The sequence below is a fragment of the Equus przewalskii genome, chromosome 24, assembly GCF_037783145.1.
Source record: "Equus przewalskii isolate Varuska chromosome 24, EquPr2, whole genome shotgun sequence".
Classification (NCBI taxonomy): Eukaryota; Metazoa; Chordata; class Mammalia; order Perissodactyla; family Equidae; genus Equus; species Equus przewalskii.
In genome coordinates, this window is record NC_091854.1 from 3419194 (window position 1) to 3432498 (window position 13305).

The 13305-nt window shown below is 36.8% G+C and overlaps 1 protein-coding gene across 1 annotated transcript in view; it reads left to right on the plus strand.

Moving 5' to 3' along the window:
* DPYD (dihydropyrimidine dehydrogenase) overlaps window positions 1–13305 on the plus strand; it is a 773365-nt gene that overhangs the window by 496605 nt on the left and 263455 nt on the right. Inside the window, exons 15-16 of the mRNA XM_070592141.1 lie at window positions 880–948; window positions 9643–9726. Coding sequence (XP_070448242.1) covers window positions 880–948; window positions 9643–9726 — 153 coding nt within the window. The remainder of the gene's footprint in view (window positions 1–879; window positions 949–9642; window positions 9727–13305) is intronic.

Here is a 13305-nt window from a genome sequence, read left to right on the forward strand (position 1 = left end):
TCCTTCTTAGCTGTGTGACCTTTACATCTCAGTGCCTCAGCGTCTTCATCTATAAAATGGAAAGAAGAATGTTGGGACTGATTAAGTAAGTGAATAAAGTAAAAACCATTAAAACAGTACCTAGCACATCATAAGAGCTATTTAAGTCTTAGCAATTTCTATTATTACTTTTCTAAGTAGGTAGTACTATTATCCATATTTAACTAGTGAGGTAACTAAATGTCTTGCCACACAGTAAGTGGTAGAGCCAGAGTTCTCACCTGGACATTCTGGCTTCAGAGCAGGTACTAGGAACTACCACTCTATGTAGCCTCCATTATAGGGAGTAAGACTATAGTTGAACAATCACATTTAACAAAATTTAAAACTATGATGAACTATGAATATTTAAGATATTATTATCCATACTATAATAAGATATGATTGAAGAAAACACCAATATATTTCTTTCCCATACCTTGAAACCTTTTAGCTATACCAGTAATTATATTAATAAACATTTCCATGTCATCGTATAATTTAGACAACCCTTTCACATACACAAATTTATGTAATTCCCACTATTACTTTCTGAGTTTGGCAAAGTCAGTATTATCATCTCCATACTAAAATTGAGAATGCTGAGGATCAGAGAAGTTAAGTAACTTTCGCAGGTATTCAAAGATGGTAAATGAGAAAGTTGCTAACATAAGTCTGAAGTCCCAAATCTCATCCTTTGCTTCACCATAATACTACTATTTTCTAATTTGTCTTTCAACAGATCAAAAATTAATTTCTCAATGTAGTTTACCATTATAAACATATATGTACTATTAATATATCCTCAGTACAGTGGCATAGCTATTTGAACTGATATTCTTTCCTTTTTCTTTTTTAAAGATTGTGATTGCCAGCATCATGTGCAGTTACAACAAAAATGACTGGATGGAACTCGCCAAACAGGCCGAGGTAATGATTTCTTTAGCATATATTTATTTTATTTCTTCTCTTCCATTTTTATTAGTTTTAAATAAAGAGCTGCCATGAAAAATAACACAGGAGAAGTAAAATTGAACGGAAAATGGTAACTTAAAACATTTCTATTATAATATGTTTACCCTGTGTTTTCATTAAAATGATGGAAATGTAAATTTAAAAGGAATCTATTCCATAAAAGTGGTCCCTTGGATTTCACACACTACATAAAAAATCCTTTATTCTCTGCATCCATATACTCTTTATTTGCATATTAAGCAAACTGTGTATTATGATGGATGCCATGATAAAATTTAATTCTACCTTTGAGAGTCTAACTTGATCTTACCTTGCCTTTAGGCAAACTAGTTTGACAGTAAGAGAAGAAATTTTGAATATAAAACTCTTGAATATTTAAAATATAAATGGTTCATTTAATACTATTCTAGTTTGAATACAGACATGCATAAAATGGTAGGACAGAATGCTCCTGAATGGAACACTAGTCAGCAGATTTTCTATAATATAAATTGAATCTTGCACAAATGCAAACAACTAACCATGTGCCTTAAATTTGTATTTCAAATAGAAAAATACATACTTAAAATTGTACGCTTACGTCCATCATGCTGTCATGAAAAATACTCTAGGCAGCCTTAGCTGGGGTTTCTTGAAAACCTCTCAGAAATATAGAAGACTCAATCTAACAATACTTATGAACCAAAGACTCTACAACGTAGAATACCATAAAGCTTTCTATAGTGTTCAGAAATATTGACTGTACATTTTATTTGGATATCTTAAAACTGTGAGGGGAAAAGTTACTTCTGGGACTTAGGGGGGTGAAATTAAACATGATCAGTAATTGGCTTTGTGATCTTCAGTACTGGGTCCAGTTTGTACGTGTATTTACCTAATTGACCGTGAAATCTTACACAGAAGCCATGGTTGGCATGAGCTTTGCCAATTTTAAGCTGACTGTGATGAATGGCTTTATGCTGGTTGCTTCTCTGCCTTCCTATAGAATAAAATACTTTCAAAAACTATTTTCTTCAGTAATGAACATTAATTTTTAAATAAGCGGATTTTACTTTTGAAAAGTCAAAAGCCTTTTTATTAGTGACATACTAACCAACTTATGTTTGTTACATTTCTCACATTCTGTATTTATTTCTTTAATTGCAGTTTTATTTAGTCTGATTTTCCGAGTTCTCATAGCAAGAAAGAAAGAAAGGAAGGAAGGAAGGAGGGAGGGAGAGAGGGAGGGAGGAAAAAGGAAGGAAGGAAGGAAGAAAAAAAAGGAAAAGAAATTTTAAAAAAGAAAAATCCTCTATGAAATCTCTCCACAGAAAAGCAATCTACATATCAAGAAGGTCAATGTGTAGGTGGTGTCAATTAAAAAAAAATCTTCCCTATAATTTTAAAATATGAGCCAGTCCTTGGATATCACATGAAGGAACTGTCCACAGGCCTTCACATCCCCCTGGAGGGCAGCATTAGGCAGCATGATTCCATCACAGCTCATATGGTAGGCACCCAATAACACTTTGTAGAATCAGTATTTGGTTTCGTTTTTGTGAACAATTGCTCCAGAACAGATTGAAACAGATTTTCTTACAATGGAAGAGCCCACATGAAAACAAACCAACAAAAACAAAAAAGTACTCAAGCCAAAGATTATGCCACTTACAGTGTGCATTTCTTTGGGGGTGATGATCATGGTCTGTAAGAAATCAGAGATAGCACACCAGCAGTTCTAGCACACCACCGGCTTTGAGTTGAGCAAATGACTTGATGTGATGATGAATATACTTTAAATTCATGAAGTTCCTCTCCTTGTAGTAATTATTTCTTGAATTACGCAATAGGGAATTGAGGAAACCTGCTATCAACTCTTTACTATTATATCTAAAAACGGAAAAGACACGTGTAACAGCAGAACAGATCCACTCGTACAAGAACATGAAAATACAAAGACTGAGAAACTGTGTCGCAATGAAAATCTGTTCAAGGAGGGATCATTGTTAGTTGTTTGTTTCACCAGAAGCTACCATTTTGTTTTGCTATTTTGAGTAAGACCATGTGAGTGAATAAAAAAATAGAAGCTAGGTATATTCTTAAGATATGGTAAAGTCAACTAAATGCTGTTTTTAAAAGTTAATGTATATCCAGTATGTCTTCTTGGTTATCTGCATATTCTTGAGAAAGCTTTGTTTTTTCCTGCCAATAGAACCGTACTGAACCAAACCTTCCTTTTCACTTTATCCTGAGAATGCACATGCTTTTAATGTCTTCTTTTATGCATTCCTCAGACTGGTTTGAATTTGTCATTTTTTTTTTTTTTTTAAAGATTTTATTTTTTCCTTTTCCTCCCCAAAGCCCCCCGGTACATAGTTGTGTATTCTTCGTTGTGGGTTCTTCTAGTTGTGGCATGTGGGACGCCGCCTCAGCGTGGTCTGATGAGCAGTGCCATGTCCGCGCCCAGGATTCGAACTAACGAAACACCGGGCCGCCTGCAGCGGAGCACGCGAACTTAACCACTCGGCCACGGGGCCAGCCCCAGAATTTGTCATTTTTTTGAGCACCATAAAAATGAAGCAGTCTCTGGAAGAGTTTTCACAACTTGGTGTCAAATCGGTAACATTGTTAGGCTCTGCTCAATTTTCTTGGTCTGGGTATCTTATCATAGGCCCTCCTACTTTTCTGGGACATTAATAACCTATTCCAATTCCATGCAAAGAAAGGTCGGTGAAGCACCTACTATGTGCAGCGTCCCTGGCCAGCCAAAACAAAGGTGAATAGATGTAGCCTCAGCTATGTAGATATGTTCACAGTTTAAATATGTAATCAGATATATCCTAAATTGAACCATACTGAAGGCTCACAATATTAGATCTTAATGGGTCTTGAACTCATTTTAATAGATCTTGAATCTGTTTCTTAATGAGTATTAGCATGGAAAACAGAGCCTGAGTCAAAGTGAACATGGTGATGCTTTATTGAGGGATACAATCCCAGAGCAGTAAGAGTGAAGAAAAGAAAAATGACATGGGGAAGAAGGGAAAGCAGATACAATATGGTGTGTTACAGAGCTGGCTCCACCTTCACAAGGAAAAGGAGCCACTGCTCAGTCGTGTGGACAGACAGTGCTATATGGAATCATCCTGCCTGACGACAGTTTAGAGGAGAGGAGGGGGACGACTGTACCTGCTGGATCCTTCCCATCTCCTGTCTCTCATTCGTCAAATTTCACACCACAGGGCTTTACTTTCTTCTGCACTTTGGAGTTGTGTGTTGTGCCCCCTTTAGACAGTTGCTGGGGAAAGCAAATCCCACCATGTTATAAGATGCTTCACCTAAATCCAGAAGTGGAGGGAAAGGCCAGAGCTGCTTGGTCAGGCCTGGGTCCTGGCACTGTTTGAGCTCCCACTTGGAAAGGTACGGTAGAGGCTGTGACAAAGCCCTCATCCTGAGGGAGCCAGATGTGAGGATAGGCGATGTGAGGATAACAGCAAGGACTGAGTCTCCCTTCTGAGCTCGTGGCAGAAGTTTGGGTGGCAAGGAAGGTCATCAGATTTGAGGAAGCATATAAATTGAGTGTGGCTCAATATGCGTGGCTACCACTGTAATCCAAGTTTATCTAGGACAGCTCCACTAATCTTCTTGCCCTTGATCAACCCAAAATCTTCTCACTATCTTTCTTAAGATGCAAAACCCTTAACTTGACCTGTAAGTTCTACATGGTCTGGCCCCTACCCATCTCCCCAGTGTCACTTGGGTTTCTTTTCTACATTCCAGCCCCACTGGCCACCTTTTACTCCTCCAACACATTCCCAACTCAGAGCCTTTGCTGCTCCTTTGGCCTAGAATGTTCTCTCTTCCTTAACCCTGAGACCCCTGACTAGGTAGGTCCCCATCCTACTCTCTCTCTAAGACCCTATCCTCAGAAGCCAGTTTAACATAAAGCCAATGAAGCTTAAGCTTCAAGTCCCTTACTTGCACAAGCTACCTCCAAGCCCCTATACCTAATTTTGTGTTTGTATGTTTTTTATCTTTTTTTTGGTGAGGAAGATTGTCTCTGCGCCAACATCTGTGCCAATCTTCCTCTATTTTATATATGAGTTGCCACCATGGCATGGCTTGATGAGTGGTATGTAGGTCCACATCCAGGATCCAAACCTGTGAACCTGGGGCCACTAAAGCGAAGTGCATGAACTTAACCAGTATGCCACTGGGCCGGCCCCTTGTGTTCATGATTTTTAATTATTTTTTTCTTAAAGAAGTTTCCCCAAATTGTTTGAGCTTCAGGAACCCCCAAATCTGGGTCTCTGCCTGTGCTTTCCCTCTGAAACATTTAATAGAGTGATGATTAACAATGGTATCATTAGCTCTTTAACCTCTGTCCTGCCTGTTGCAAAGCAAGGTCCATGGGGACAGAGATACCTGTCTGGTTTACTCCTTAGTCCCCAATGCCATCTACAGGGCTTTGACTGCTAGTGGGTATTCCTCAATATTTGTTGAATGAAGTAAAATAGAAGTACAGAGCTGATGTGTTGGCATATGACAAACAAAAAGGAGACATTACTGAATAAATGGGATGAGTGGCACTTTATGTGGCCCCAATGACCTTGAGGTGATTAAGATCCAAACCTAGGGCTTTTAAGTCAGAGACCTGCTGAGAGATTGCTAAAGGTCTGACCATAACTGGTAGGATGATACGAGAAAGGTCCAGTGGAGATGCATAGGTATCAAAACCAGGGGGCCACACTATTCCTATCAGAGAGTCAAAATAAATTACTTAGAAGCCAGATTCTCATCATTTTTTACCTGAATCTGGCCTAGAAGTATGTCATAAAATTAAATAGATGTTAGAGTTAGGAGATCTCAAATAGCTGAGGTAAAAAGCAGAGAGAGGCTCATTACAAAAATATGTAGGGCCAGTTGGATATAAGTCCCTAAATAGGGATGGTAAGCAGGACAGAATAGAATCAGGAAAGATGGACACCTCATTGGAGACAAGAGGTAGTCACTGACTTAGTCCAGTGAGGCCCAAGCCAGTTCAGTGTTTACCTGTTTCAGGTTCATTTCAAAGTAGTTTAAGATCCTGGAGAACTTGTGTCTCCAGTTTTGGATACTTGAGACTAGATGACAGTGTTGCTGTGTAGACAGTCAACATTGGACCTCATGTCTTCTTTTAACAGAAGAAATGAAGAGAGAATCCAAGAAATGTACCTTTCATACCCCCCAAAGGAATACCCTCCTCACCCTGCTTGGGCTCTGACGCCCTTTGCCCCCCCCACAACACCCATGGAAGCCTTCCCTTCCCATTTGGGCTCTGATACGCTACATCAAACCACCCTCCACGTGGACATCCTTCTCACTGCTCTTGGACTCTATACCCCACAATGGGCTCTTGTGGCTCTTTCTCAGATCTTCCTAGTCACCTACCTTGCTCTGCCCCATCCAATGACTTTAGAACTACGTTGATCAGGAAGTAAGGAAGGGGTAAGGAAAGGAGAAGAGGAAGAGCGTTGTATTGGATTTTTTTGTATATAAGGTACGAGGTTTTGCGATTTTGCTACCCTGGTTTCTCGGAGAGTTTTTATAAAGTGATTCAGAGAATTTTAGAAACTACCCTGCTAGCACTATTCTGAGAATTTCTCAGAATAGTTTTCTTTTCTTTTTTTCCCCCTGAGGTATAGATAATATAGTGCAACATGAATTACTTTAAATCCTTCCTCAGATCAAGGCCAAAGAATGGCAAGTCAGAGATTCTATTTGGATAGGTGAATGGATGGATAGATAAGCAGACAGGTAGGTAGGTAGGTAGGTAGGTAGATAGATAGATAGATAGATAGATATAGTAATTGCTTACATTTACATAGTATTTACTACAGTCCAGGCACTGTTCTAAGTCATTTACTTTTATCAAATTTATTTATACCTTACAAGAACAACCCTAGGAGTTAGTTCTATTGTTTTCTACTTTTTGGAGATGAGGAAACTGAGGCAAAAAGTAGTTAAATAATATGCCCAAGTTCACACGGCTAGTATGTGGTATAAGTGAGATTCAAATCCATGAAATCTGGCTTCAGGGTCTATGCTATTAACGTGTACATTCTAATTCATAGAGGTAATGGATGATAAACAGATAATGTATGAAATTAGAAACAGCAAATTTTCTATGTCACTCCCTTCCCTGGATTACTTTATCGGATAACCATTTGGGTGAAGTAGAATAAACTCTGGGCTAAGTGACTACACTAAAAAGCTTGTGACTAACAGGAGTCAGAATGCATGCCCAGTTTCAGTTAATTTAACATTTTATGCTAATTCAGCAATTAAGGGTTTTTGAATGGTTGTAGTTGCTTGGAAATGGAATTAACTGCCTTTGAAGGTGGTACTGTACATCCTGTGACAGGAATGTTCAAGCAGAGGCCAAATGAATGTTCCCCATCTCTTGGTGTCTCCTTGAGCAGCCTTCTCTCAGTTTTTGAGGCCTAGGTGCCATTCAAAGGTCTTTCCGGGTTTGTTTGGTGGGTTAATGGTTGTATATATGTATAATACTGGGGAAATTTTTAATAATTAGTCACTGAAAAGACTTTAAATTAAATAGGTGTTTTTACAAGACTTTAATTTTACTTCAAGTTCAGAAGCTTTAAGAATGTTGTTATTTTTTTTTTTTAACATACTATAACAACTCTAGTCATGGAATAAGTTACAATAGTGAGTAAGAACACAGGCTCTTGACTCAAAATTCTTGGGTTCAAGACCCTACTTTCAACAAGCTGTGGGATGTTGGGTAAGTCACTTTAACTCTTTATATCTCAGTTTTATCAGTTGTAAAATGAGAATAATGATATATCCTACTACAAAGCAGAGCCTAGTAGAGTGCCTGGCAATATTATGAGGGCTCAATAAATGCTCGTTATTATTATCTGCTATCATGGGTATTCTTATAAGATTGCACTTAAATTTCAGAAAATATATATAATACATATGTATACAAATGCCACCTAAAACTCATCTAATCTAAAATAGTGTTGAGTTGATTTGCTATTAATTGCTGCAATTCAGCTAAATGAAGTCTAAAGGAAATATTTGTAATAACTAAGAAATAATAAGAAAAGTGTAATATTGTATGTAATTTCAATATACAGTCTTTTAATTGAGTGAGTAATTCCCACATGACATGGTTTTGAGATAGGTCATATTATCTACAGTTTACACTTGAGCAGATTGAGACAATGAAGGTTAGCCGACTTGGCCAAGGCACTCCAAATTCCTTAGCAGACCTGGGATTGGAACTCAGAGTTTAGCAGGCTGTGCTTTTTCCATGCTCACTACCAAACCAGCAAGAAAAAAAGTAGCATGATTCATGGCAATTTTCAAATAACATAAGGCGTTTTAAAACCAATTAGGGAAGCAAAACCAGTAATGGAACCAAGTTAGAAAACAGGCTGAATGATCAAATGAATTTGCACAAAGATGCAGAAGAAAAAGCAGACTCGCTAATGATTAAAGATGGGCAAGAAAGTCGACTGAGAAATAGCTAACTAGAATTCATAAGTTTGTTGAGGTCCTGCTTAAAATTCATAAAGCAGGAAAAAATGGGGTAAAATCTTGAACAATTAGGAAGAAAAGAGAGACCTTGAAGAAACAGCTCTTGGCCTAAAGAAAGGCTTGATATATTTAGAGCATAGTGAACTTTTTTTAAGCCTTTGCATAATGCAATTGACATGTTATAATATTATGGAAGTTGACTGAAGCTTCTGGTTGACCGTACTTAAAAAGAAATTTGTGACGTTGGGGAAACTGAAGAAGTTAGGTTAAGAAAAAAAAAAAAAAAATTCAATTTGAATGCTTTGCTTTACTCCCATCCCTCAAATTACTATATTAAACTATAAAAAAGTGTTTTGCTTATTCTTACTGTTTTTCGCAGACTTCTGCAAAATTCTGTTTCTCCAACTATTCTAAATAGAATGTTTAGAGTGAACTATTTTGTTCATTTTTGCAGGACCCATTTGTATACTAATGACTTAATGAGTTAAATAAGAAGGATCCTATTTAATTATTAAAGTAAGACAAAACTATCTGTACTTTATGTCCCTTGTCATGGACTTTTTTGAATACAATAAAATTGATTTTCAGTTAAAAACATTTTAAATTTTACTCATTCATTCCCTCTGTGCTATTGCTACATTTTTCTTTGCGCTCCTACTTCCAGTACCAATTATCTGGAATTAGTAAGATTTGTTTCTATAAAAATTGAAGCAGTGTAGGGCAGAATAAATGTGATGTCAAACAGACTTGAGTTAAAATCTCTACTGTGTCACTTCATAATCGGCTTGTTCTTTAACCCCCTGTGCTTTGGTTTCCTTGTCTGTAAAATTGCTATTCTGATAATCCTAGGATTATGAGAATTAGAGAGAACAAATATAGAACACTTAGAACAGTGAGTGTCACCTTCTAAGCACCTAATAAATATTTGCTGTTGCTATTATTGTTGTTGTTATACACACTCTAACTGGAGAGAGTCAGACTACACCTCACCAGAGAGCTGTGATGCAGAAAACAGAATAGGCAAAATTTGACAAATGTGACCTGTGTTGATTATCCACGGTGAAAGCATATCAGCACACAAATAAAGTCTTGTCTTTTCTTTCATTTTCCTTCCACATCTTAAAGGCTTCTGGAGCAGATGCCCTGGAGTTAAATTTATCATGTCCACATGGCATGGGAGAAAGAGGAATGGGCCTGGCCTGCGGGCAGGTAAGGACCTCGACAGCTGCCACCGCGTATGTCTGTGTGACAGAACAGGCCCCTGTATGGAGAGTTACTATACCTTAGGCAAGGAGATGCGTAGATCAGATGACTGGCTTGAGACTTCCAGGTCTGCATTGTTTAAATATTTAGTGCTTAAAAAGTGGAAAATGAGGAAAGCTGAAATTACAGCAACTGTTTAGTTTTATTGAGGAAAATATCACATTATGTGCTTGACAGGAAGTAATATCATAACAAATAGTTTTTAAAAGCGCTGAAGCAGAATTAGCTGATTTCAAATGCAATGTTCTTTATTCATTCCTGATGCTGATCCAGTTTCCCTGGAGCCATATACTGTACAAAATGCATTGTTCGTAGTGATTTCGTAGTAAATGGGGCACAGCACAAATTGCATTTTACATTTTTTAGCATATGATCATTATTCCCTAACTGTGTTTTGGGAGTTGCGAAAAGACTTTGATGCTATTTTTATTTTTGGATACAATAAATGGAACCTTCATGCTAAAATACTTTCAAAAACCTAATGAATAAAATAAGGAAATATATGTTAATATGTAGAAAATACTGCATCTTTATGTAACTAGATACAGTGTTGTATGTTAAGGAGCAATGTAAGAGCTTAATGCTAAAAAGGTGAGTGTTTTTCATCTAATTTACCTTTTAAGCCCAGAGAGAAATGATGTGAATTAAATAATATGAAATGTTTTAATTTATGACAAATTTCCTAGTCCTGGAAAGTTTACTTTTGTTTCCACATCTGGCACAGGGCCTTGTACATAGTAGGTACTCAATTCTTTTTTTTTCAAATCATCAAATTATTTGAATTAAACTCAGAGACCAGAGGCCCTTAATGTGGAAGGGCAAAAATTTCTGCTTGTTGTAATGAACATAGGTTGCTGTTTTCATATTAGCATTCAGGGAGGATTCTAAAGTACCTTGTAAATATTTAATTAACATTCAGAACAGATTTGTGACTTAGGAAGAAACCGTTCTTTTGTCGCAGCAGGAAAGAAGGGCCTAGTCAAATGTTTTTCAGGTCTATCCTCTGTTCCACTCACAACAGGTTACCCAGAACATCAGTAGCAGAAGCTACTGGTAGGAGCAGTGGTAGCAGAAGCAAGCCTCAGAATTACCCAGGGGAGGGGAAACACATTTTATTAAATCCTGACTTTTATGAGTCACGTGATTAGACAGCAGCCAGGGTGTCAAGATGTGTAACTTGATTAAAATGAAGATGGCTTCTACAAGGACACCTGAGGTGTCAAGGACACTTGAGGTGGTCAAATTTCTCCTTTTATCCCTTTTACAGTCTCTGAAACTCCAGAACCAAATATTTTTCAGTAATGGATAAAATCAGCGATGTAAAATTTAAATCTATTGACTAATTTTTTAAACAAGGATGCATTTTAATATGTATATTTTTCCCACAAAAATGACGATTATTTCGAAAATGTTGCCCAAATCCATCTTGAGTTTATTTTCTAGAGTAGGCTTTCGCTCTCTGAACACATCTGAACTTACCCAGCTGTTAAGAGTCTTAGGTGTATCCTCTCTGGGGAGTCATTTAGCCACATAAATTTTTGCACAGATTTTGGCTGAATGAGGATGCCAAGTGCTAAAATTTTGCAGTAAAGTTATCGTTAAGCTTTCTAAAACTCTTGGAAGACATATGTTCCGAAAACCATGATATCTTTGGCTGAAGGAAACTTAGGAACGTTTCCATTTCACTTGTTGGTTATGAACTCTAAAACTGAAACCAATTCTTCCTATTAACCAGCTTTTGAAATTTTCTTTTGAATTATATCCTCTTGTAAATTATATAATTGAAAAATAAAGCTAATTTAATCATTTTTACTCCAACATATTTTAAATGGTTACTGTGCCTCAGGACACATGAATATTCGATATTTTAAATGGAGGGAAAAATAATATTACTGCATTTAAAAAAAAAGTGTTACTAAACTCTGACTCTTTAGAGCCACAAACACATCTGTGGCTTTTTCTTCTTTTCCTCTCCATCCATTTTTCTCTACCTCTTGTTACCATTGCCTCTCCCTCCCTCCCTAAGGTTCATAGTTTTGAACACTTGCAAGTTGGTGGGATGGGGAATTTGTACTCAGTATTGGGATACTGAGGAGTCATGTCAATTCCTCTTCCCCATTACAGTGTGATCCTGCATTCCATCTGTTGAAAGCTCCCTGTGTGCCAAGCACAGGGCTGTGTGCATTGCCAGAGCCTAATAAATGTTTGCTTCATGAATGAAACAAACTTACATTAGTTCCATGGCTAGGACATTTATCTATTAGAGACTGTCTGGTACTTTCTCTATTTCTAGTGGTTATTTTCAGCACCTTAAGAAGAGGCAGGGTATCATAGTTCAGTACATTTCCAAACATCTGTTTTTCCCTCCTTTATCTCAAATATTTTCTCACAAATATTTAATAAGTGAAAAATACTGTCTTTATTTACACCTGATTTTAAATTAACTATATATGTATATAGTTAAACTCTTTATAAATGTTCTCATAAGTGACAAAAAGTTGTGAAATTATGAACAGAGAAGGCTATAATCTCTACTCAACAATATGTAGACATCATATTTATTTATGGAATTTGTAGAAATAAAGAAAATTTCAAGCTTACCTTGAGAATTTGAATTGTGTATTTCCCGCAAAGTGAAATTTCATATAAAATTTTAAACACTTATTCTTTCCATCAACCATCTATGTCACTTACTTACATCAAGCCACTTACTTTCCTGAAGCATCAGTTTCCCTTTCTAAAACATGAGATTTGAGCTAGAAGATATTTAAATCTCCTCCCAGCTTTAATATTCTGTGAATGTTAACATTATAGGTAGCAGGCTAATACGTTATTTTTAAACTACCCGTAAAGAACATTGATAAAACAAAATCAGCTAAAGAAATAAATGAATGCATATTATGTTGTTCTTTTGAAAAACACTTTAACATTTTCTCTGGCCTTCGTAAACATCAATGTGTGATTCGTAACTATTTTTACATCAACCAATGCTGCCCACTTTTTTGGTATATTTTACTTTATTTGAAGAATGAATATCTGAGTAGCAGTTGTTTAAAAAGGCTTTAGTTTAATAGACATCTTATACTTAATGTATAAAAGACCTTTGGTCTTGTGTGTGTCAGCCTGCTCGTCTTTCAGGTTTTGTCGTTTTCGTTAACGGTACCCCTGGTAACCCTGATGCTCAAGCAAAGGTAAATATATGCCCTAGTTTTGGGTCTGTAGACTCCAAAGAGTCAGAGTTATATCACAACACGAAAAAAAAATTCTTCTTCTTCTTTCTTCGTACAACAATCCCCTGAAGTTGGTTGAGTTTTGATCCCATTTACCAAATTAAAAAAAACAAAAACCTGAGAGCTCCATGTTTCCCAGATCACAGATCTGATCAGCAGCTGCCAAGGCCTGAGCTTTAATTAACTCATGGGCCTGAATATGGGGAAGGCACCTAGAACAGTTCCTAATAAATTAGTACTCCAACATCAGCATTAAATATTATTAACTGAAAATTAACTGCAAGACTAAGTCAGC